Raw genomic sequence first — 23,021 nt, forward strand, 5'->3', positions numbered from 1 at the left:
CCTGGCTTGGGGACAGGACGGTTGTACGTGGCAGAACTTGTGGAAAGTATTGCAAATTTTACATATCTATCCTTTCAACTTTTCAAAAAGACATATCTGCGCTTCGAATTTGCTGTTTCATATTTTTATTTCCTAAAAATAATTTCCTTCTCACATATATATATATATATATATATATATATATATATATATATTCATTCTTTCTTTGTTGTACCAAATCGAATCTCATGCTAAAAAAGAAAATATATATTATATTAAATTATAGATAAGAGACTTCCTGAAACCTAAGTTCTATCACCTACAGAATAATGTCTCAATAGAAACATCAAATTTTAGATTTAACTTCAAAATTATAATAATATAATTAATTTAATCATTATATTATATATTTATTCAGCATCCAATCAACCAAAAATATTAGGTACACTCTTATAAAAAGATGGGTCATTTAATCATAAGTAATTAATTTTATGTATATATTATGTTTGTATATGAATTATTATATTATATTCTATTCATATTTGGCTATATTATTGGTTAGGATACATTATGGAAAAGTAATTTTTTCATGAAAAAAGTAAATAAAACATATATATAGAAGTTCTAATAGAATCAAGTAATTTTTTCTTTCTTTCTTTCTTTTTTCATGCTATGTTAAAAAATATTAAGTTGTCATCTATACTCATTGTGTAAAATAAATATTTTTTTATAAAAAAAAATATAAGAGTCTTGGGATCCTTATATATCGTCAATCTACGTAAGAAAGAAGGAAGCTAAACTCGATTTCTCTTTTCTTTATATATTTCATATGATCATTATGAATAATGATTCAAGTATGTAATATGTCAATAAGATATGTAATCTATCAATAATCTTAATAATGTGATATATCTACTGATATTTATATATTTACTTAGATAATAGCAAAAATGATCTAGTATAAATAATTAAAAAAGTCATTACCATCGACATCATCTTGTAACAATATATTACCATATAAATAAATAAACAATAAATCAATATGAAATGTGATGATGATATATTCATATATATGATTTTTTTCTTTTCAAGAGAAGGTAAACCTATACTGATTGGATGATTCCCTCATGATCATCAAACCATCGTAAATGATTAGTAATTAAAAACATTCTCAACCACCTTTATCATTAACTATTTTAGGCTATCTAAAGAAAATTATAATTTTTATTTAGAATCATCCGAAAACTCTCAAATAAATTATTTTACGAGATCTCAAAACCTATTATGAAATTAATAATAAAGGTCGATAAGAATTGAGACTGACTGAAAAATCTAATCGATATAGTGTAAATCGAAAATTAAGGTTATGTTCTGCTCCAAATCAATATAGTCTAAATGGATTATTTTGGTCTTTGGAAAAAGAAAATGTTCCTCTATCAGCAGTCTAAATCGAAGCATCACCAATCTGTTGCTGAAATTGCCAAAATTACCTAATCGTCCCTATCATCACCGCGATCGGAACGCTCAAATTCCTGAACCGTAAGCCTCAATCTGCACCCCTTTCCTAAATCCCTAACCCTAACCCTAACCAGCCGTCTTCGCCTCTTTCCCTCCGAACTCGCCCGTCCATGGCGGCCATCCTCCTCCGCTCCCGATTCCTCCTCCCCAAGCCCCTCACCCCCGCCCCGTTTATCCGCTCCATCTCGGCCTTCCCTTTCCTCTCCCAGGAGCCGCAACTCGAGGAACCGCCTTCGTCGCCCACGGCATCCGCCTCCCCGCTGCCCCCCAGCCCCTCCACCGGGAGCCCCTTCTACCAGGAGAACTGGCGGAGCCCCAACCCCGCCCCCGGCGTCGGGCCCCTTGTCGGCGGCCAGTCGCTCGTCCCAATGGGGCCCTCCGCCACCGCCCGGATGATGGCCTTCTCCCAGACCTTGGACGTCTCCAGCCTCATGAATGTCTTCGCTGATTGGATGACGTCGCAACGCTGGTCCGATGTCAAGCAGCTGTTCGAGTTCTGGATCCGCTCGCTGGACGCCTCCGGGAAGCCCAACAAGCCCGACGTCCACCTCTTCAATCACTATCTTAGGGCTAATCTGATGATGGGTGCGACGGCGGGAGAGCTCTTGGATCTGGTGGCCCAGATGCAGGAGTACCAGATCGCACCCAACACCGCGTCATATAACTTGGTGCTCAAGGCTATGTTTCAGGCGCGGGAGAGTGAGGCAGCGGAGAAGTTGGTCGATCGGTAAGGAACATTATTCTCTTGTAGCTTAGTTTCATATTTTTTGTGGTTTGTTATGTGGATTGTTGTTTTCAATAAATGTAGCTAAGTTTTTTGAAGAAATGACCCAAAAGGGAAAGCTTGTGTTGGCAATAAGGGGGCTTAGGAATTGGGCGTGAAAATTAAAAGAGATCATTGAGCTTCTAATTTGTGCCTCTATTAATAACGATTTATTGGAAGAGTTCTGAATGCAAATTTGATTCTCGTTAACTGATTCGTTGATGATATAATCGAATGAATTTTTTGGACCTCTTGTAACCATATATGTAGACCGGCGTTTCACTTCTTGCATGGGCCACCTATGCAATATCAAAATGTATAATGTTTATGTTATAACATGTGGGGAGATGGGGGTCTTTAGGCTCATATGGTATGATCTGCAAATTGAATAACTAATTATTGATTTTAGATAACAGTTCAGTGTTGATTTTGATTGATTAGTTAATTTTGTTCTATCAGAAAATAGAATGTACTGTTCGTAGTATCATAGCCAGGTCTTAAAACTTGGTGCTAAAGTTGATGGCACTAGTAAACCTTTTGTGACAGTAAAACGTCTCAAGCTCACTGTCACACACACATAGAGAAAGAGAGGATGTAGAAATGAGTGGGGTAGTTGTGGTACCTCTTGCTGAAAATATGTAGGTTACAACTGATTTCATATATGAAAATTGTTTCATGAAGGCTAAGTTCAGATGTGCTTATTGTCTTGTTTCGTTCCTCTCTCTTTTTGTTCTTTGTTCTCTCTGCTAATTTTGTGAACACTGTTTCATCTATGATAATCTTTCTATTAGTGTTATTTAACTTTAAATGTTTCATGTGATTATTCTATTTTGGACTACTACATTGGATGTTGGATCTCTTTAGAAAAATTTTCTATTTGGATGACTACCAGATTGGCTTTTGGTATGTTGAGACGAGGCTTAGGTTGAACCAGTCTAGCCCTATGATTTTCCCCTTACTTTTTGTTAGTACCTACGGTTATTATTATTTGAATTTACTGTAGACCATGGAATGATGGGACTTTACTGGGTATAATGTTAAAGTTTATCATGGGACTTTACTGTAGGCACCTTGTATTCTTTTTCTTTTTCTTTCTTGTCCTCCCTCTCTTTAGTCTATGTCCCTGAATCTTGTGACCTCTCATTCTTGAGGAGTGCACATGCAAAGAATCAGACATGATGTAGATCTTGATCCTAAGCATCAAAGTTAATGCCGGAGACCCATAGCTGCGTTCCTACAAGGCAAGATGTATAACATGGTCCTCATAATATTGACAAGCTAGGTACAATTTGGATCTAGATGGGTAAATTGGGCAGTGATGTAGTTGATTAGAAACTTGTATAGGATACCTTTTAATCTTAAACGGCTGGTAAGAGACAGCTGATGTGGTATTTAAATCTTGTAAATTTTCTATAGCATGTGCATTTTACCTTTTTGAATGATTGTTTATTGATTGACCTCAGGATGCTGCAGACAGGCACCACACCAGATGATGAATCATACAATTTGGTTATCGGCCTTCTAATTCTTATGAACCAGATAGATTCCGCATTGAAATATATGGATTTGACGATAAAATCAGGTTACATGATATCATCAAGTGTCTTTATGGATTGTGTACGGAGCTGTGTAAATGCTGGAAAGCTGGACACTCTAGCATCCATCATAGAGAAATGCAAGGTACTGATCAAGTTTTGCAAATAACTACGATTACCAACACTTTGTCATTTATGGCCACTGTCTGCGATGCCCCTCTGTATAGTTGCATTTGGGAGTAGTGATTCTTGTCTTTCACAATTAGTTAACTCTGTTCTGTCATCTTTTTTTAAGTTTTGATTTGGTTTCCCTGTTTGGGTGTTTCTCAGACAACAGACCAAAACAAAGCCTTATGCCCAAGCTGGAATTTGTGTAACTATATTGCAGATGTTGCTTTGCAAGCAGATCATAGCAAATTGGCATATTTCTCCTTGGAGTTTTTGGCTCGATGGATTGCTCGTGGTGAGATTGCTAGGCCACCAGTTCTGCTTTCAGCCGAGGAAGGTTTAGTTGTCTCAGCACTTGGTGCTGCCGGTAGAACATACAACTCTACTCTTCTAGATGCTGCATGGTCAATCTTGCGACGTTCACTGCGTCAGAAAAGGGCCCCAAGTCCAGAGACTTACCTTGCAAAGATATATGCACACTCATCGTTGGGACAGTTACAACGTGCTTTTGCTAGCCTCAATGAATTTGAAACTGTGTATGGGAATTCTGAAGAAGTTGATCAGGAGCTGTTCTCACCTTTTACATCTTTATATCCACTGGTTGTTGCTTGCTGCACGAATGGATTCTCAACTTTGGATTCGGTATGGTTGCACACTATTAAAATTGAATACCCTGGCCTCACAAGTGTTATGAATTTCACACTATTCAATATGTGCAACTGGAACACAGTAGTTCTGATCTGGTGAACCACTATTTTATGTGTTAGACCTGCTTGAAAAAGGTTCTGTCTTGGTTCTAGCATAATAACTTTTTGTCTTCATCTTACCATTGAGTTGAGCTATGTTAGTGGTTTTTCTTGTGGATTAGTAGCACAATCAACAAGCATGAAGATTAATGAATCTGAATCCTTAAGTCTTCGTATTTTATGTTATCTAAAGCTTCCGCCTTTTTTGTCCATGAAACACATTGGAACATCTACCCTGCAGATTATTTTGGATTTTGTTTTTCCGAATCATCCGTGTCTTATTAATAATCTTTCAGTGTAAAGTATCACTGCAACTTAATTCCAGTTTCATGCTTAATGATGAATTTAGCCTTGGATGACTGCATCAACACTGATTCAGAATCTTGATATTAATTGGTACACAGTTGGCAAATGATGGCCATAAGATGAATTTGGTTTTGGCCAGTTGATTTTATTCAGTCCGTAGGTCACCAAAAAAATTTGACACTTTAAACTTTTGTCATGTGGTGTATACTGTTACTGTTTGCAAGAGTGGATGATCTTCTAGTTAACCTATTTTGTGAAAATGTCGTTCAGGTGTATATTCAATTGGAGAATTTAAGCCGTGCCGATCCCCCTTACAAGTCTGTTGCTGCTCTCAACTGTGTGATCTTAGGTTGTGCAAACATATGGGATCTTGATCGAGCATATGAGACTTTTGAGGCCATCAGTGAAAAGATTGGAATGACACCTGATGTACATTCTTATAATGCTTTAATGTCTGCATTCGGAAAGCTCAAAAAGGTTACTTATCTTGCTTCATGTTAGTTCTTGAATATAATTATCTACCTTTGTTCCCGTGTGGTTGCCATTGTTTTTCTTTTCTGTTTGAAAATTGAAAGAATGTTGCCTGACAGACCGCTGAAGCTAGCAAAGTGTTTGAGCATTTACTGAGCTTGGGTGTGAAACCAAATGCAACGACATATTTGTTGCTTGTTGATACTCATCTTGTCAATCGGGATCAAAAAGCTGCTCTCTCAGTAATTGATGCGATGGTATGACCCTCTTTCTAAACTCTTCTAGTGATGCTGTTTCAATCAGGAAACAACTTGGGTTTTGGTTTCCTGCTTATGTTTCAGGTCGAGGCAGGCTTCACACCATCAAAGGAAACACTAAAAAGGGTTCGAAGACGCTGCTCACGGGAATTAGATTTTGATAGTGATGAAAGGCTACAGTCTCTTGCTCAAAGGTTCAAGTATAGAATGGGTAATGAATCACGTAGAGAGATGCTCTATAATCTCGAGTACAGCACCAACTATTAGTAAGAGGTACTCTTCACTTTCCGACCTAGACTGATGCTTTGGTTGCTTGGGCAGCTAATATCAGCATCGAGATAGAAAATTTAGTTTTTGGCAACAAGCTGTTTGCTTGTCTGGTTGAAGTGCAGAATCATAACCTGGATCTCTTTCGAACTCACCAGGCTGCTGGATACTTTTGATGGCTGGCTGATGAAGAACGACTCAAGCTCATGTAAATTTCTTGTTTGTAATCAAATTTTAACGAAATGAGAAACCGTGGTAGGATCATATTCAACATGTTGGCAGTTTGCTTCATTTTCAGTTGCAACTTAGTCACTAAAACTGGGCCTCGTCTGTCAAAACGAATTTGTTGTAGGTCTTCAAAATAAGGTTTTTTAACTTTGCAGGATCACACTACGTCGTTGATTTATGCTACACTTTTGTTTCCTATAATGTTCATTCCATCTTCATTAACCATGGTGTGAGATGCTGCATGTAGAAGCCATGTGTTGATGCTTGACGGGCATCCCTTCTGCTACAGTGGCCCAGGTTCGAGTGGAGTCGAAGGATTACAATGTGCTGCCTTCTTTGGTCCCTTTCGGAGTCCAATGTGAAGAGTCCTAGAAATGGCAATATTCAAGGTGCTTACTAACTTATCAACGGCTTATTTCCACTTAAGGGGCTCAAAAATATAAAATAACAAAAGAAAACATATATTTCTCTTTAGGTACAAGTGAGTGGCTGGCAATAATTCCAAATGAAAAAGGAAAAGACAAAATATCTTACAATAATAAAATACATCAGTTTTCCTTTATTTTTAGCCAAATTTTGAAGAAAAAAATTATATATAATCTTGCCTGGCATGTAAATTGTATATAGATACAAATATGATACTTATCAACTGTGCAGCGATATGCTGACTACAAGATGGGAATTTGAACCAGCTTAAAGTAAGCAGAAGCCCAGTTTATTGTTGGGGCTGGTTGTGCCTGTACACAAGGCATGGTTTCTTCATGTAAGAGGTTTAAAGCCTTGTGAGAGTAGACGTAGCTGGTCAAAAGGCAACTCAAATGACACAAGTGTTTGGATTGTGTTGTATCAAGAAGGCTGCTGATGATAAATCTCCCATGAATGCAACTTTATGTCCTTATCAGATATCTTAATCATCTCCCATTTGAATCACTCATGTGATCTTAGAATTGTCAGCTTCTGAGGATCTCACTCCTCATGATTTGACTGGTGATATGAAAATGATCTGAGTCAACACATTCCCCAACCCTCATATGGTTGACTGAAAAGGCAGAGAGCAGTGAGGAAATGTATGACTGAACATGGTCCAGTTGTCATTAGCTTAAGGTGTCAAGTTGTAGTCTTTTTCTGAAAGGGAAAAGATGGTGCAGTGTCCAATATTCTTGGAGAGTACTCTCACTCGATCCACTCCACAAGCAGCATCTCTCTCTCTCTCTCTCTCTCTCTCTCTTCGGTAGTATTTCCTTTTTTTTGGATCCTTGGTAGACACAATGATAAGGATCTTTTGCCTTGTTTCAAAGTCAAATGATTCCCATGTCTGTACTCTTTCAAGGCAATCCGAGAACATTCCACCGAAGGGATGTGATGGCAACAGCGCCACCATGCAGATAACTGCTTGTTTTTGGCGGCTGTTTGGTGGCGGTTCTTGGGCAGGTGCTGCACCCTTAAAAATGGTGTGCCACTTTTGTCTTCGAACTTACGAGGGCTAAGTTTGATTGGCCATCAGAAGAGTTTGGGATGTCTAAAACTTCCTGCAGAAGCTCACCAACCAATGTCAAAAGGTCTGATTTGTTGGAAAGATGTTTTTGTGCCATGCAGCTTGTTCCTACATGAAGCTTCAGCATGCATGTCCTCATCCAATCAACAGGCACCAAGACAAAAAGTTTGGTTCAGTGGATAAATTGAAGTTTAAAATCTCCTCAAACAAGTTGAGTTTATTGGATTTTTGTTTCTTCATTTAAGACTTATGTTGGTTTCTGAATTATCAGTCTTCTATTCCTCTGTCAACTCTTCCATTCTTATCTGAAATATTTTAGCATTTATAGTCTTTTATATTTATTATGTATATTTTAATACTTCCCCTCATACACAGACCAACAAAATACCTCAATTTCATTATATAAATGGAGAACAAAGTTCAACATGGAGGTTCAAACTCAAGATCTCCTCTTAACTCAGGGAAAAGCCTAAGCCAATAGATGAAATATCATTTATATTCTTTGTATATTACAATATTTTTGTTGTAGCCAAATCTAAAAATGAAGTCCAAACTTACCTGTGCAAGTATTGTTTTGTGGTAGACCATCCAATTCCCAGTAAGAAGAAACTCTCCTACTATTTTTTCAAAAATAACTTTAATGTTTTTAGCACAAAGATGCATGCAATTTACATGATTCATGATAATTAAAATTATCTCAAACAGGTATTAAATGTCACCTAATGAGCACATTCTTTGAGTTAGTAAAAGATATCACAATACAATAACATCTCAGCTAATATGCAAAAGCAGCTTTAAATCATGCCAAGTCTACATGAAAAATGCTCTCATATTATACATAAGTCTATTAGCATTTGCACTCTCATATTAAATTGGGTGATAATGATTAGTATCATAGTTAATCTAATATTTGACATAATAGATGACTCAAGTAGGAAAATATCAATTATGATCAGAGTCAAAGAATATGTCATGACATGAAGAGCATTGAAGATGAAATCAAATCCTCTTATGTGAGGTGAGGGAGATTATAATACTTTGGTTTTAAGATGTACAAAAATCTTTATAAAAGAAAAAGAGTTATGGTGTTCCAATATATAATAGATATTATTCTTGCCCTCGATCCTCTTAGATAAACTCAGTATGTTATATATATAATTAATGATCATGACAAAAACCATCAGTCTATGTTTAAGAGCCAGTAATTAACTGAAGGGAAGCATATTGACTCCAATTTCTTGTAAGTAGGAACAAGCTAAGGAATAATCTAATAAAATATATTTCAAGGAATGCTCCCCATGTGAGAGACATGATAATGATTGTCATAACAGTACAAAATGATAGTTAATTAATCCAAAGTTGATAATCTTTTCAATAAAAACTTCCACAACATTTTTATTTTGATGTCAATCTTAAGACCCACACCACCTTTGAAACCCTCTAATCTAAAGTCATATTTGATTGTCTTTCTTGTAGGTAATGATAGGTAAACTAGAGGTGGCCTTTACTAAGAGGGTGGGAATATACTAATAAATAATTTGATCTATGAGAGTATGGGTGAATGAAACTTCTGTCATTTCAAGCTAATAAGTTATAAAATAATTTCAAAGCTTTTTTATTTTTATTTTTATTTACATTAATTAACATAAGTTGGATATCTATTAAAAATAAATATTATCTATCAATATATTCTCTCAATCTCACAAGTATTCTAAACATTTCTAAGGCATAAGCCTTTTTCTAGATTAAAAGCAGCAGGGATGATGAACATCATATTTAGCATTTAGAAGATGTTTTTATCTTTCTTGAGTAGTTAAAAAAAAATTTAGCATACAATATTTGTTTTTAATAGTGAAAAGGCCTTAAAAGATTAATACCTTCAAAATATTTAGGACTGACTAATTATCTTGTCCCAACATATAAGTTTAAATATATTATAGGATGAATTATAATAAAAATAATAATACATTAAGGGAAGAGAAGGCTATCTTAATGAATTCGCTTACGGTGTTAAACCATTTAGAGGATAAATCATTATAAACGCTACAAGAAAATAAAAAAAAGTAATATAAATCTTAATCTAACTCAAAAACTTGGAACTTCAAAATATAATTTTAACAAGAGTAGTAACCAAGAGAATTTATCATATGCATTCTCAAGATTCAACTAAATATTAAATTATATACGCGTGTTATCTATTTATCTAAGATTAAAAGTAAACTATTTTTTATTAATGATAGAATAATATTTCTAACATGATTTAAAAGGAATTCAACAAGAAATTTATAAACAATATTATACAAAACAATATGGTGATTGATAATTGTAGCGGAAAAATTCAATTTGAAAGTATAAACATGTTTGATAAATTTTTTAAGGATCTCTAATAAACATATTTTATAGTTTTTAAAACTTTATGGTTCTCAAACAAAAAAATCTCATTTCTTTTTGGTCATTTTCTCTGAAAAGAGATTGACATTCTACATTTTTTTTCCTCCAATCTACACTACTTTGATTTTGTCTCGTATCCTAAGGTGTGATCTGATGCGCCAAATACGTGGGAGTCAAAACCCCGGCCCCCATTTCCCGCCAATTTCTTGATGAAGATGCCCATCGGACGCTTCAGATCCGCACACAGTGAAGAACTGGGAAACGAACGGATGAGATCGGTCGTAATCGACTGCTATAGTATAACACGTTTAAACGAAAAAAGGCCCGTCTCCGGCTCGGTTCCGGAGCGTCATCCAAAGCACTGCTTCGGTTCCGAGCGAGGTGCTTCCTTCCCCTGACCCGTCGTCGAAGTTTTCGTAACACACGCCTCTTTCTCTCTCACTTTATCTTTTCCCCCAAAAAAACCCCCTTTTCTCGTAGACAGAACGAGAGAGAGAGAGAGAGAGAGAGAGATCCATTAGGGTGATCGTGCCCTCATTTCTCGCAGAACCCTAACCCTAAGCACCGATTCTGAGCGCGGAGGAACCCTAACTCCATTTCCGGGACGATCGAGTCCATTACCATTTCCGTCCGCGACCTGCGTCAATTCGCTGAGCCGAAGCGCCCGGGAGAGATCCCCGAGTTTTGCGCCCACTGGTTGGTTTTCTACCCCTCCCGGACCCATCCGTTCGTCGATCCGGTGCCCTGCGCTGTGGTAGGTTCTGGATTCTCTTCTTCTCCTTTGTCTTCTGTGTTTTGCTGGGCTGGTTGGTTCTTGATTTACCGGTCGAGGCCCGGAATTGTGTGGGCTACTTGCCGATTCGAAGAGGCATGTCGCGGAGAGCTCCTAGATTTGGTGGGTCTCGTCTTACTAGGTGTCGGGACTGGGTTTGGGGCGCGGGGAGTTCGGTGGCTACGGAGTAGCAGTTCCATACTTTTCTGGTTGTCTGCATCTTATGGTGTTTTTTGGGTTGAGTCAGAGGCCTTCGAGTCATCGTTAGGATTCCAGATTTAGTACGATTTAGGTCTTTGTTCTCTTTAACTTTATCTTGGACTATTTTGCCTGAGAACTGATGATTAAGAGCATGTTTGTGCTCATTTGAGCGCAAACTTGGGTGTAATTTCTGAAATGGAGATTTGAAATTGGGGGCTTGACTTGCCTTTTTTCCCTTGTTTTCTCTAAAGATGTAGCTAAGCTGTTATTTGAGCACAGCCTATTGCTGATAAAGGTATTTTTCGTTAGGGGATGAATGGAGGTCATCTTATTGGATATGTGCAACTATAGGTGTGCCTACTACGGAATGGCTATGGATAAATTAATTTTTAGAACCAGAAACATCTTCAAGATAATTGATGCTTTGGATGAGGATAATATAGAAGCTCTGTGATTTTTCTTCAAATGTACTCTTTTAAACATACAACTCATATCATCTGCTGCTTCTTTGTCTCTATCTTTCTCTGTCATGCCTTTCTTAGTTCCATAGTTTAATGCGTGTTCTATGTTTACTTATTTGCTATCTTCTTTTTTTGTTCTTTTGTTCATGGATGAAGTTGGGACACATTACCTAGGTCATTTGAAATCAGTATAGATTTCAGAGAATAAATCCTTGATTCAAGGGTTGGGGCACCTGAAGTACTCCAGAAACTCAATATTTAAGTTGCCTGAGAATTGAGAAGTGTGTATACTGTAAGATTTCTTGGTTTGTTTTTCACATACTATAAGATGAAAGCTTCCTTCATCAAGGCCTCAAATCCCAGCTTCCCTCCCCCTTTCCTGTCTAAAAGGTTCCATAATATCTTGTAGAATTTTGATCTGCTTTCCATCCTCCCAGGCATTCTCTTTGAGGCCTCAGAATTTGTTACTTTCTTAGATTTCTTGTAGTTTTCTTGGGGTATTTTCTGTGTGATACCAGGTTAAATACATCCATGAAGCATGTTTTCTTCTCCTGAAGGAACTCTCTTGTGATCATGCACCTATGCTGGTGCAACAGTTATATGTGATTGCTGCATTTAATCCATCAACCACTTTTGTTTCTTTTTATTGCTAGTGTTATCTGAGTTACTGTTTTCCAGTTTGAGATATGGTGAAAGATACATCTTGCTCAGTATGATTAGGTCAATGCCAAGTGGAAATCTAAGTTCATTTATTTCCAGTATGGTAGGATGTGAATCCACCTCTACAGGGAGTTTTGTCCACAGAAACAAGGGAGTTAAGAACAGATGTGAGTAATGTACACCTTTCAATCGTGAACCAAAAGAACTGGCAGTTGAAACTAACTTTTCATCTTTGAATGAACTGTTAATGCATAGTTAATTACTTCTCTGGATGTTTTATAATTTGGGAGGCAGCAACAAGCAAAATAAAAATTCTTAAAAGAATACTTTTGGTCAGAAGAGTGATCAAAGATGCTTTAATTAGTCTGTTAGGAAGCTATATGTTTTCCTTCCCCAAAATGGTTGGCAATCATGATTCTATTTGGATGGAATAAAATAAATTATATTCTTTGTTCATTGATTATGATCACAAGAAAGAACATGACTTTAGTTCTTATCATTTACCAATTTAACTTGATTTAAGTGCATAACCAGATATATTATAAGAGTGGCATGCATTTTGGCTTACTGTTTGGCATTTTTTTGTAGCTTATTATTATATGTTGGTCCTTTTGTTTCCTGAGTCATGCTTCTATATGTATCAGTTTATTTTACAAAGTGTTTACTTTTATACAAGTAAATTCATCATGATATGTGGAAATTTCTTTCCATTTCTGAGGAGATTGTGTCTACAGAATATTAGAGAGATTATGTTATAAATCTAGGTGAGTGCAAACTGGATTTTATGCCACAAGTGGAGATTCTGGTAAGCTTCAGAATCTCCTTGAGGAGGCACACTCACACTATAGTTGTCACAAGAAGTTGGAAGTTGTCCATTAATGTAGAATATGCCGGGGTAGTTAAATGTCTACTTACAATTTTGTAAATCTCAATTCAGAAGAGTTTCCAGTGCTCGATTGTTAGGTGCATATCTGTTGGTTCTTATCTTGAATCTGCCTTCCAAAGGACACATTTTAACAGCCCCAGAAAAGAATTTAGACAGGAAGACAGCCATCTATTTTCAAATTACTGTTAAAATTTTGATCTAACACTAATTCGATATATTTTTATATTCTTATAGGAAATCATGGAAATCAATGGAAAAGGAAGTTGACATGGTGCCTGATAACAATATAAGTTGTTTACTCATTAGGAAGTTTGATTCTCATGCTCGATATGGTTTGTTTCTAGGATTTTTGTCTAGAGATCTGAGAAAAGAAAGTGGATGTTCATCCTCAAAATTGCAATTTGACATTAAGCTCAATTATCTTATAAGCTTTGCTTGGAGTTGTTTTGAAACAAACATTCATTTTGTGTATTCTCACTGGCTATTAAAATATTCAAAAGGACTGTCTGCGCATACAGATTTTTCAGAAGCAAGAAGTTGTTGGATTTCTGTTAATATTGGACTTCTTTTGGTAGTTAATCTCTGTTTATTATGAATTATCTTCCTTGAGCGATGCTTCCTTGTCCACGAAAATACTTGGTGTGAACATTATGCAGTTGTGGCAACAGCAATTGATGTACAAGCAGCTCCAAGAGCTTCAGAGACAGCAACAACTTCAGCAACTAGATCATGGAGCACGACAGACAAGTCCTTTTAGCCAGTTGTCTTCTATGCCAAAATCTGCAACAGGAAATCAGTCACCTTCAACATTAAATGAAATACATGCCAATGGTGCATATAACTACATGTGGCCAAATAATTTTGTTGGAGGCATGCCCAATTTACCTAGTAACTCTCAAATGTTTACTGCTGACAACAACAACTCATTGCAGTCCCGGTGCTCTGCTTCCATGCACAATCTTGCAAATGGGTTTGCATTGAATGATCAAGGTGAAGCTATGCGAGCTAGGGGATTCAACTCAGAACAGATTAATCAGACTCTTCATGGCATTCCTGTTCCTGTCACCAGCTCTGTAAATCAATACTCTCTCTTCATGGGAACATCTAATAATTGCCTTGATTTGATAAATAGAGCAGATGCAACCAAGGTAGAAAAGGCATCATATTCATCTAGAACTTTTCAAACTGATCGGCGATTAGCTGCACAAGGTTGCTTACAGGATAATTCTTCGGCTACTTCACAGAAGTTTCAAGGAAAACATTTCTATGAAAATTCACCTGGACAAGTTTTAGGTCATGATGTACAAATGAACAGTCTGCAACATAATGTTCAGTTTCAGGAACATTATGGTAGGCAAGAACAAGATGATTCATCTGGTAACCTACAGGAAAAGACAATGTCACAAGTAGGAACTTCTGGCAGTGTTGCAAGTCTCGATCCTATAGAACGCGAGCTCTTGTTTGGCACTGATGACAACAACTCTGGATTTTCATTTGGTGGGTGTCTTATATCTGGCATGGGTGAAGATATGCATGGGCATTCACCAGAGAATGATAATTATGGTGTATTTCCTTCAATCCATAGTGGGAGCTGGAGTGCTCTTATGCAAGAAGCTGTACAAGCTTCTGGTAGTGACAAGGGGCTCCAGGAAGAGTGGGCTGGCTTGAGTGTTCAAAAATCAGAGCAACTGACGGTAAAGCCTCATATCACGACGAGTGACAACGGCAAGCGGCCACCTGCTTGGGATGATAGAAATCTTGAGATTGCATCATCTTTTCCTTTGTTTAGTGATGCTAATGCAACCCCAACCTACTCCACTGCCCCTAGTGATCGGCATCCTTTTAAGTCTGCTCATGAAGAGAACAATAAGGTTTTGACTGAGGCACCCAATGCATCTTTGTTATCATCCTCTAGAGGAGCCAGTAACACTGAGTTCCATCAGAATCAGAGTCAATCTCATGTAGCAGAAGGTTGTCTTCAAGCTCAAAAGCCTTCAACTAGTGGAGTGTGGGCTGGGCAGGCCATTGAACAGAATGATAAGAGGTTTGAGGATGTACGGTTTATTTCACAGGAGATAGGGTGTGGTTGGGGTAACCAACAAAACCTGCCCTTGTCTAATATTTCTATTCAGTCAGTTAGTAGACTAAATGGCTGGAACACAAATTATCCAGTAGCATTTAGAGAAGACATCACTTCAAATTATCATGAAACTGATGGCAATTTGTGCAAGACTAGTGATAATCATGCGAATCCAAATTCTGAATTGCAACCAGTCAAATCCTTCATCAGAAGTCCCAAGAGGCAAGCTGAAAATTCCTTAGCTGGCAATTTTCATTCTGGTAGGGAACCTAACAACTTAAGATTGAATCAGGATGTGCAACAGCAGGTAATTAATACTCAGCAAACTGATTTAGAGAGACACTTTGCCCTTAACACATGTGTGAGTGCCGAAGGTGTTCAGGATGTTGAAAAAAACCAGAATCGACCAAGCAAAAGACCACAAACTTGGCAATCATCCTTAAGTATGTCCGTGAAAAGATTGGGTGAGAACCATGAGAATGTAAGGGACAATGGAAGAGTGGTTGTAGGTGAAGGTTATGTTGGAAATACAGCAAAAGAGAAGTCTTTGTCGACTGCTAATGACCAATATCCTTTTGTGATTGGAGGCCAAAAGTCCTCAATTCAGTCTGGCCAACATATTGTAGAGTCTAAAATGTTACAGAATTCATTGGGAAGTTTGAGGACTGTGGACCCTTCTCTCCCATCCGATAACCCATTAAGCTTAAAGGGCCTGCCCAACTCATTTTTCCAGGGATCAAGTAGTGGGGAGCAAAAGTTTGTTGGGAAGACACAATTTGCTGGTAACATTGTTATGAACAGTCCTGCAATTGTGTCCAAGGTAAATATAGTTATTCTTGGAATCATTTGATTTTATGCCTACTCATTAATCTGTCTTTAGATGCTTCATGTGGAAACTTCTTTATTCTGCAGAGGACTGCAGTGGGATCCGAGGAACTGCAGTCTAGAAATACTATGCCTGTTTGTGCCTCTCACAGTTCTTTTGGTGAGTCAACTGCTCAATGTTCCCAGACTGAAACGAATTCTCAAGCAAGGTACATCTTAGTTTGGTTATCTATTTAGCTCCATAGCTTTATCATGAGTTTTCTCTGTAAGGAATTGCGTGCCATGGCACTTCATATGCTTTACCATGTAGTGCTGGGACAGCTGGTAGGGACTGCCCGTGCTTTCTTCTATGACTTAAACATTTCTTGTATGACATTTAGGACTAACAAAAGATCAGTTACCTATCCCTTAAATTACCTTTTGATGGATCAATCAGCAAACCTAGTGTTGAACCTCAAGTTTGAATTTCCAAACTTCTCTGCATGCCATTTTACCCAACTTGGTTAAATTTTTTTCTCTATGCCATTGTATGGTAGTTACCAACTCTATTAAGATAGCCATCTTGCTATTACCATGCTTGATGGCCAAAAAGATTTCTCTTTTTGCCGTTGTTGAGCATATGCATTTGGATACTTCTAATGCTTGAATCTATATAATTTGTTGCAGCTATAATATGCTTGAGCTTTTTCAGAAGTTTGATCAGTCAAGGAACGGGAATTATATAAATGCAACTGATCTACCTGCACAAGCTGCTGCTGATATTTCTGTTACTCATCTTCAGTTGGAACGGTGTTCTAACTTGAGAGGTTTTGGATTGCAATTGTCTCCACCATCTCAACCACTACCAAACTATGCACCAATCTCTAAGACGGACATTAATAATATTAACAATAGGCAATTGGACAAAGAGGCAGGATATCAGGATCAGCCATGCTCTAATTCTCTGTCTTCTGTTCGACCTGTTCCACCCCTTGATGAATCATCTAGAAGAGAAAATTGGGATAAGATGTCCAGCTTATCTGGACAGAGACAAAAGGAACACCCAGAAGCAAGTAGGCATTTTATTTTCTCATCACCAGCTGCTTCTGAATCTACTTTAGCTGTAAATCAGCTACAGGAACACCATCATCAGCTTCAACAACACGGTTCTAGTGCAAAAGATCACCTAGTGCGGCAACAGCAGCAAGGGCAGCAACAAAACATCTCTGACACAATTGCTCATGAAGAATTGGATCAATCTGTCAAGGTTTCTTTTGGCAACCAAACTAACATAAGTGCATTTGTTAAAAATGCTTCACTTGTGACGCAACCATGTGACTCTCATGATGGTGTTGTACCCGGCCAATCTATTCAAACATCATTGCCTCCTGCTAGTAGATTTCCAACTTCAGGTGTTGCTTCATTTGCTGAAACTCATGTACCTGTTGGTTCACAAATTTCTTCTGGAGGGACAGATCATAAAAAGTCGCTATTTGCAGGCTGCTCTAAAATTTCAAGTTCTGGCCAACAGTTACCTGTTATGCAAACAAAGTCAGCTTCACAATCTTCCATATCTGGTATGTCTCAGCAAGTTGCCTTCTCAAAGATGTTGCACAATGTCTGGGCAAATGTATCAGCTCAACAACATCAAGCTGGTATCAGTCCTCAGAATCTCACTCCAAACATACTTCAGTCCATAATAAACAATGCTAGAGATACAAGTTTTCAGGGCATGCCAAAGCCAGGTGATCAAGTACACAAGGAAGGAAGTGCAACTCCTGATGTTGGTACGAGTTCTGCTAAGTCACGAGATGAAGGTAATCCAGTTCAGGTCAAATCCTTGAATCTGATATACACTGAAAAAACGGGTGATGCTTATAAGTCAACAGGTGCATTCCATGGAGAAAAAGCAGTTTTAAGACCACCCTTAGATGGAGGCCCTAGTGTGCCGATTTCATCTTTGGTCCATCTGCATCAGCAGGATATTAACAAGGCAACAAATGGACAGGCTCCAGCTCTTAGCTCTTCAGTATTACGTGCTCCCTTAACAAGCAATATCTCTTCTAGCTGTGATATTGGTATATCTGGATGCACGTCACAGCCTTCAGATGTTCAACAAAACTATTCACTACTTTATCAAGTACAATCCATGAAGGCTTCCGATTCTGATGTAAATAAGATGACAGGAAAGGTATCAAAAGCAGTTGGTTCTAATGCTTCTCAGGTGAAACTCAATGCAGATAAGAGGTTTGATCTTTGGCAGAGTACAGTCTCCAGAACACCTACAGATGGCAAAGCTGGTGCAACTTCTCAGATTTCAATTCCGCCAGATCCCAAAATGCTGAGCTTTGCTTCAAATGACAGTGAAGAAAGAATTCCAAGCCCATCAACAACTGGATGGCATGATGTCCAAACTCACACTTGTCCTGTCAGTGCAAGTTCCATGATGAATATAATGGGAGTTAGTGAGCGCACCCAGATTAGTCCTCAAATGGCTCCTTCCTGGTTTGATCATCCTGAAACCTGCCAAAAGGGCTCGGTGATGGCTGTTTTTGATGCCCAGAGAAGTGAAAAAGCTGCTATTCAGCAAAATTTTTTTCAGAAAATTCCTGCAAGGATGGATAATTCCCATGTAGTGGAACAAAGATTTGACAGCAGCCACTTTGATAGCTATGGGCAAGGTACATTAGCCACCAAGATGGCTCTCAGTGAATCATCTCCCTCCGTGCTGCCTCCTGATGTCACCATGGATCATGATATAAATGTAAGATTAAAGAAGCGGAAAACCACTACAGATCTGTCATGGCATAAGATAGTCACAGAACCACAAAGGTTGCTGAGCATCAGGTTGTCGTTCTTAATGGACTTTTGCTCACTTAGTGGTTCCATTGTTATTTTGTTATTTTGAAAACACAATTTCTGTATGGATTGGTCTGATAAACTTGTTTTTTTATTTTTTTTCAGTATGGCAGAGTTGGACTGGGCTCATACTTCAAATAGATTGGTTGAGAAGGTTTGTTCATTTGCCCAATTTGCCTGGTATGAATTTCAGAACTTAATGATGAATGTAACTAGCCTTATTTTTCTATTAATAGGTGGATGATGAATCTGAAATTATGGAGGATGGCCCATTGGCGCCCCAGTCACGACGAAGGCTAATCCTGACAACTCAGCTGATGCATCAACTTATTCCAGCAGCACCAGCTGTGCTGTTTAAAGGAGATGCAACTTCTGCTTATGAAAGTGTGATATTCTCTGTTGCCAAATCGGCACTTTCTGACGCATGCAACCTAATCTCTTCCTCAGAAAGCAATTTGCATGTGCTGTTGGGAAAGGAAAATATGTAAGGATTGCCCATGAATTTCTTCAAGAAAATTATGTTTCATTAAATATCAGATTTTTTCTCTTTAGCTTTTAAGTAGAGGATGCTACTTTTCTGCCTTTTACGGGTGGGAAATATCATGCGGGTGCATACTGTTCCCTACAATTAAATTGTTTCTTACAATAAAATCTTCAATACTATCCTCTAAATCAAATATCTTTTCCACCTTAACACTATAGGATTTCTGGAGAGCTTAAGATTTCCAAGGAGGTGGAGGATGATACTTTTTCAAAACTCATGGAAGATTTTGTTGGTAGATCTAAGAAACTTGAATCTGAATTCTCAAGGTATGAGCAGTATTTGGTTATTTTTCGTGGAGGATCTTTCTTTTGCCTTTACCCTTGTTTGACTCATTCTTTATTGTTTGATTTCACTCTGCACGAAGTGCTAACGATGTGATATTCAACAGGGATGTGTCGATTGTTGAGGTCACAATATATATATTTATTACATGCTTGTGATCCTTTTTGAATTTATTACCATCCTAGCACTCGACACATTCAGATGCATGACTTTGTTTAAAGGTACTATTGGGGGCCATGGCTGTTTAAAGGTTTTAACTCTTTTATATTTCCATATATCCGGATAAAAATTACCATTGAAAGCAGGTGTACATTTCTGTGAATTTTTTCCCTGAATCAGCCTTTTAAAAAAAAAATAATTTCCACACTAGCCTCAGACAAATATTTTTACAACTGGCTTCCTTGGTGTCCTTTTTTCTTCGCACTGTAAGCTAGTTACAGATGGCTACACAAATACATTTGGTTGGAAGATAGTATCTGCTGAGATCAAAACTTGAAAGTTAAAGAACATAAAACTTAGGGAGGTTGGATATATAATTGTCTTGAGGGTCTAATTAACAAATCAATTAAACTTAGAACCCATTATTAATCTCAGCAAAATTAGTTATTTTTTCATCCACAACCACAAGGCGATCTGTTTATTTTGGAGAATTGCTTGGCCTGCCTATATCACCATTAGCCAACTTTCCTCTTAAGAAATAATGACTTAAGATTTCCAGTATGCTAGTGCAGTTACTAGGATCTCCCAGTAGCACTAGTCATATAGCTTCCCTCGGATGGGCATTTTGCTACAAGTTTCTTCCATGAGCAGTATTCTACATTATTTAAATTGTCTTTAATATCTACATGGCATTTATCATTGAAGATATTCTACAGATAGCAGTTCATTAGTGAGGCTTTTGTGTGGAGATGTAACAAGGATCAATGAACTTTTCTGTGTACTACTCTAGCAGTTTATTAGGAAAAGACTGCTGCTGTCATTAGTGATTCTTTTCTGTGCAACAGCTAACTTCAATAGGAGCTATCGCAGGCTACTCACCAATTGCCACCAGCGGTGCTAGTTGTTTCTGCTATAAGCTGATCACAGAATCTTGAAGTTTGATATTCTTTTGGATGTCACATGTATGATCTGAAAGAAACTTGATGTAGCCGAATTTGAGAATATAAAGTGAATGTTCATTATTAAAACAGGCTGACACATATCTAGATTCAAATTCGAGACGGTGGACACATAATGAAGAAGTCAAAATACCAGCACAGTAGACGAAGAGAATTTTCCTAGGCACATAAATTTAAGATGAGCAAGGCTTCTTCCTCAACTCTAGGTGCTGCAAATGTTGTTCCTTATGTCACATAAATTTAAGATGAGCAGGCTTCTTCCTCAACTCTAGGTGCTGCAAATGTTGTTCCTTATGTAGTTTAGATGGATTATTGGTCTGTGTAGAAGTTCAGATATCCTTTTGGGTAGCCATTCCACGTCAGCAGTGACAATTGCAGAACCCTTGCCTGAATGAGCCTTTAATGGCTAGTACTCGCATTTTAAGAAAAATAACTTGATGGGATAGGTTGGTTTTATACCAATGGGATAACTGCCATGGGGGCTCACAGTTTCCTTAGGTATGGAACAGTCACCATCATTAGCAGTTATCTCATTAACTTTCTACATCTGATTATAAGAAAGCCAACTATAGCCTCAATCAGGAACTGCTATTACCACTAGTTGTTTTCCACACATAAACCGCTAATGTCAATAGTGGTTTGTCTCAGTTATAACTGTTATAGTCAATAGTAGTTTGTGGCCCAGCATGGCAAGAAGGTCCAAGGAGGCAAATTGGGAAAATATTTTAGTCATGATAATCAATGTATATTTTTCATTTACTCTATTATTCATTTTGAGAGACTGGTCATCAAATATTATGAACATTGCAAATTTGGGAACCCTTTATTTTTCAACTTCCAGATTCTTGGAAGAGGAGACACTATTCTTTGTTAGTCTTTTTGGGTCTGAAAATTCTTTGCCCAAAGGTGAGGTTTTAGTGAGAAACAGGAGAGTTGTATGCTTGACACTGCACAATTGAATGTCCTTATGAAATGCTTAATGAAACTTAATGATTGTCTTCAGCTGTTAGAATGGTTGTTTTTATTGTATCTATTTGTCACAACTCTGCTAAATGCTTTCCCCTGCGTATTAGGTCATGTAGCTTAGAATTTTGGTATTGCATTTAAATATTTCCTCTGCATTTTCTCCATTTAATATGGAAAAACTTGGATTGGTCAGATTGCCCTTTTGGTTTTATTATTCCCTTGGAAGCTATCTTAATAGTAAAATATTTCCTAGCCATATCATGTACTTGATCTTTCTATTTTCATTTGATTTATATATTTCAGGTTGGAGAAGAGGGCCTCGATATTAGATGTACGACTGGAGTGCCAGGAACTGGAGAATTTCTCCATCGTCAATCAGTTAGGCAAGTTTCATGGTCGGACTCGTGCAGATGGCACTGAGGTTTCTTCCACTTCTCAAACAGCCCATCGCAAACTCTTTCCGCAGCGATACATAACCGCACTCCCAGCTACTGGAAATTTTCCTGAGGGGGTTCTCTGTCTCTCACTCTAGATCATTTATCGATTGATTTTTTTCCTTTTAAAATGCCTATGATCACCATCAACCTTGATGTTATTCAATGCCCCCCCCTAAAAAAAAAAACAAAAAGAAAAGATAGAGAGAGAGAGAGAGAGAGGGAGAGAGAGAGAGAGAGAATACATCTTTCATGATAAGAAACATACTTGAACATGAATCAGAGGGGGCTATTCTGTCAATTGTAAGACAACAACCTCACGGGGTGCTGATCTTTGAAATGAGCACCCTTGGTGGTGGTTCCTTTCTTTCAATCTGAAGTATATAGGCCTTTGTATATCAATTAAGATCTAGAAGGTTAGGCGCTTGCATCATTTTTTTTCTAACAAATGGAGAGTATTATTAGCATGGTTACATATGTTTTAACTCGAGTAATAAGCTTCTTTTACCCACCAACAACATCATCACTACTGGCCTTGGCAGGTAAAGCCTCAGTTGAGCCTGTAATTTCTCATACTAAGTTCCTAGTGGTTAGGACAGACAATGTACTTGAATGGAATGATGAGCATTTTAAATGAAGTGTATGTATGTTCGCTCAAAATTTATGTTGTGCAACAATTTGTAGACTGAATCAAGCAACTCTGCCTTGGTGGTAACTCTTAATGGCAATGAGTGGGGCTCCGCTATTGTAGACTGAATCAAGCAATTCTGCCTTGAGCCTAATTAGCAACCTATGTTCTCAAATCCAACTGAGTTGGGTTCCTACTTCTT

General features: G+C 37.7%; 2 protein-coding genes across 4 annotated transcripts; both read left to right on the top strand.

Moving 5' to 3' along the window:
- The first annotated feature begins 1,488 nt into the window (after positions 1 to 1,488).
- Positions 1,489 to 6,301, top strand: LOC135583432 (pentatricopeptide repeat-containing protein At1g26460, mitochondrial-like). Of its 3 annotated transcripts, none has more exons than XM_065092178.1 (7): positions 1,489 to 2,224; positions 3,724 to 3,940; positions 4,126 to 4,605; positions 5,286 to 5,492; positions 5,606 to 5,743; positions 5,828 to 6,016; positions 6,136 to 6,301. In XM_065092178.1, the coding sequence occupies exons 1-6, from the start codon at positions 1,608 to 1,610 to the stop codon at positions 6,008 to 6,010; spliced, it is 1,842 nt and encodes a 613-aa protein (XP_064948250.1). In that variant the 5' UTR covers positions 1,489 to 1,607; the 3' UTR covers positions 6,011 to 6,016; positions 6,136 to 6,301. The 3 variants fall into 3 exon arrangements, with proteins under 3 accessions (XP_064948250.1, XP_064948249.1, XP_064948248.1); XM_065092177.1 differs by having other exon boundaries at positions 6,169 to 6,301; XM_065092176.1 differs by having other exon boundaries at positions 5,828 to 6,301.
- Positions 6,302 to 10,749: 4,448 nt separating this feature from the next.
- Positions 10,750 to 22,390, top strand: LOC135598423 (uncharacterized). The gene is made up of 8 exons (XM_065092179.1): positions 10,750 to 10,878; positions 13,773 to 16,004; positions 16,097 to 16,218; positions 16,676 to 18,835; positions 18,953 to 19,001; positions 19,084 to 19,331; positions 19,550 to 19,657; positions 22,061 to 22,390. The coding sequence occupies exons 2-8, from the start codon at positions 13,779 to 13,781 to the stop codon at positions 22,287 to 22,289; spliced, it is 5,142 nt and encodes a 1,713-aa protein (XP_064948251.1). The 5' UTR covers positions 10,750 to 10,878; positions 13,773 to 13,778; the 3' UTR covers positions 22,290 to 22,390.
- The last annotated feature ends 631 nt before the right edge of the window (positions 22,391 to 23,021 follow it).

This window comes from Musa acuminata, chromosome BXJ2-1, assembly GCF_036884655.1.
Source record: "Musa acuminata AAA Group cultivar baxijiao chromosome BXJ2-1, Cavendish_Baxijiao_AAA, whole genome shotgun sequence".
In the NCBI taxonomy this organism is placed as follows: Eukaryota; Viridiplantae; Streptophyta; class Magnoliopsida; order Zingiberales; family Musaceae; genus Musa; species Musa acuminata.

Excerpts from the sequence above, each read along its gene's own strand:
- LOC135583432 (XM_065092176.1), top strand. The coding sequence starts at position 1,608 with ATGGCGGCCATCCTCCTCCGCTCCCGATTCCTCCTCCCCAAGCCCCTC. Across the intron at positions 2,225-3,723 it reads GCGGAGAAGTTGGTCGATCG|GATGCTGCAGACAGGCACCA; the intron begins GTAAGGAACATT and ends GATTGACCTCAG. Across the intron at positions 5,744-5,827 it reads TCTCAGTAATTGATGCGATG|GTCGAGGCAGGCTTCACACC; the intron begins GTATGACCCTCT and ends CTTATGTTTCAG.
- LOC135598423 (XM_065092179.1), top strand. The coding sequence starts at position 13,779 with ATGTACAAGCAGCTCCAAGAGCTTCAGAGACAGCAACAACTTCAGCAA. Across the intron at positions 16,219-16,675 it reads GAAACGAATTCTCAAGCAAG|CTATAATATGCTTGAGCTTT; the intron begins GTACATCTTAGT and ends AATTTGTTGCAG. Across the intron at positions 18,836-18,952 it reads CAAAGGTTGCTGAGCATCAG|TATGGCAGAGTTGGACTGGG; the intron begins GTTGTCGTTCTT and ends ATTTTTTTTCAG.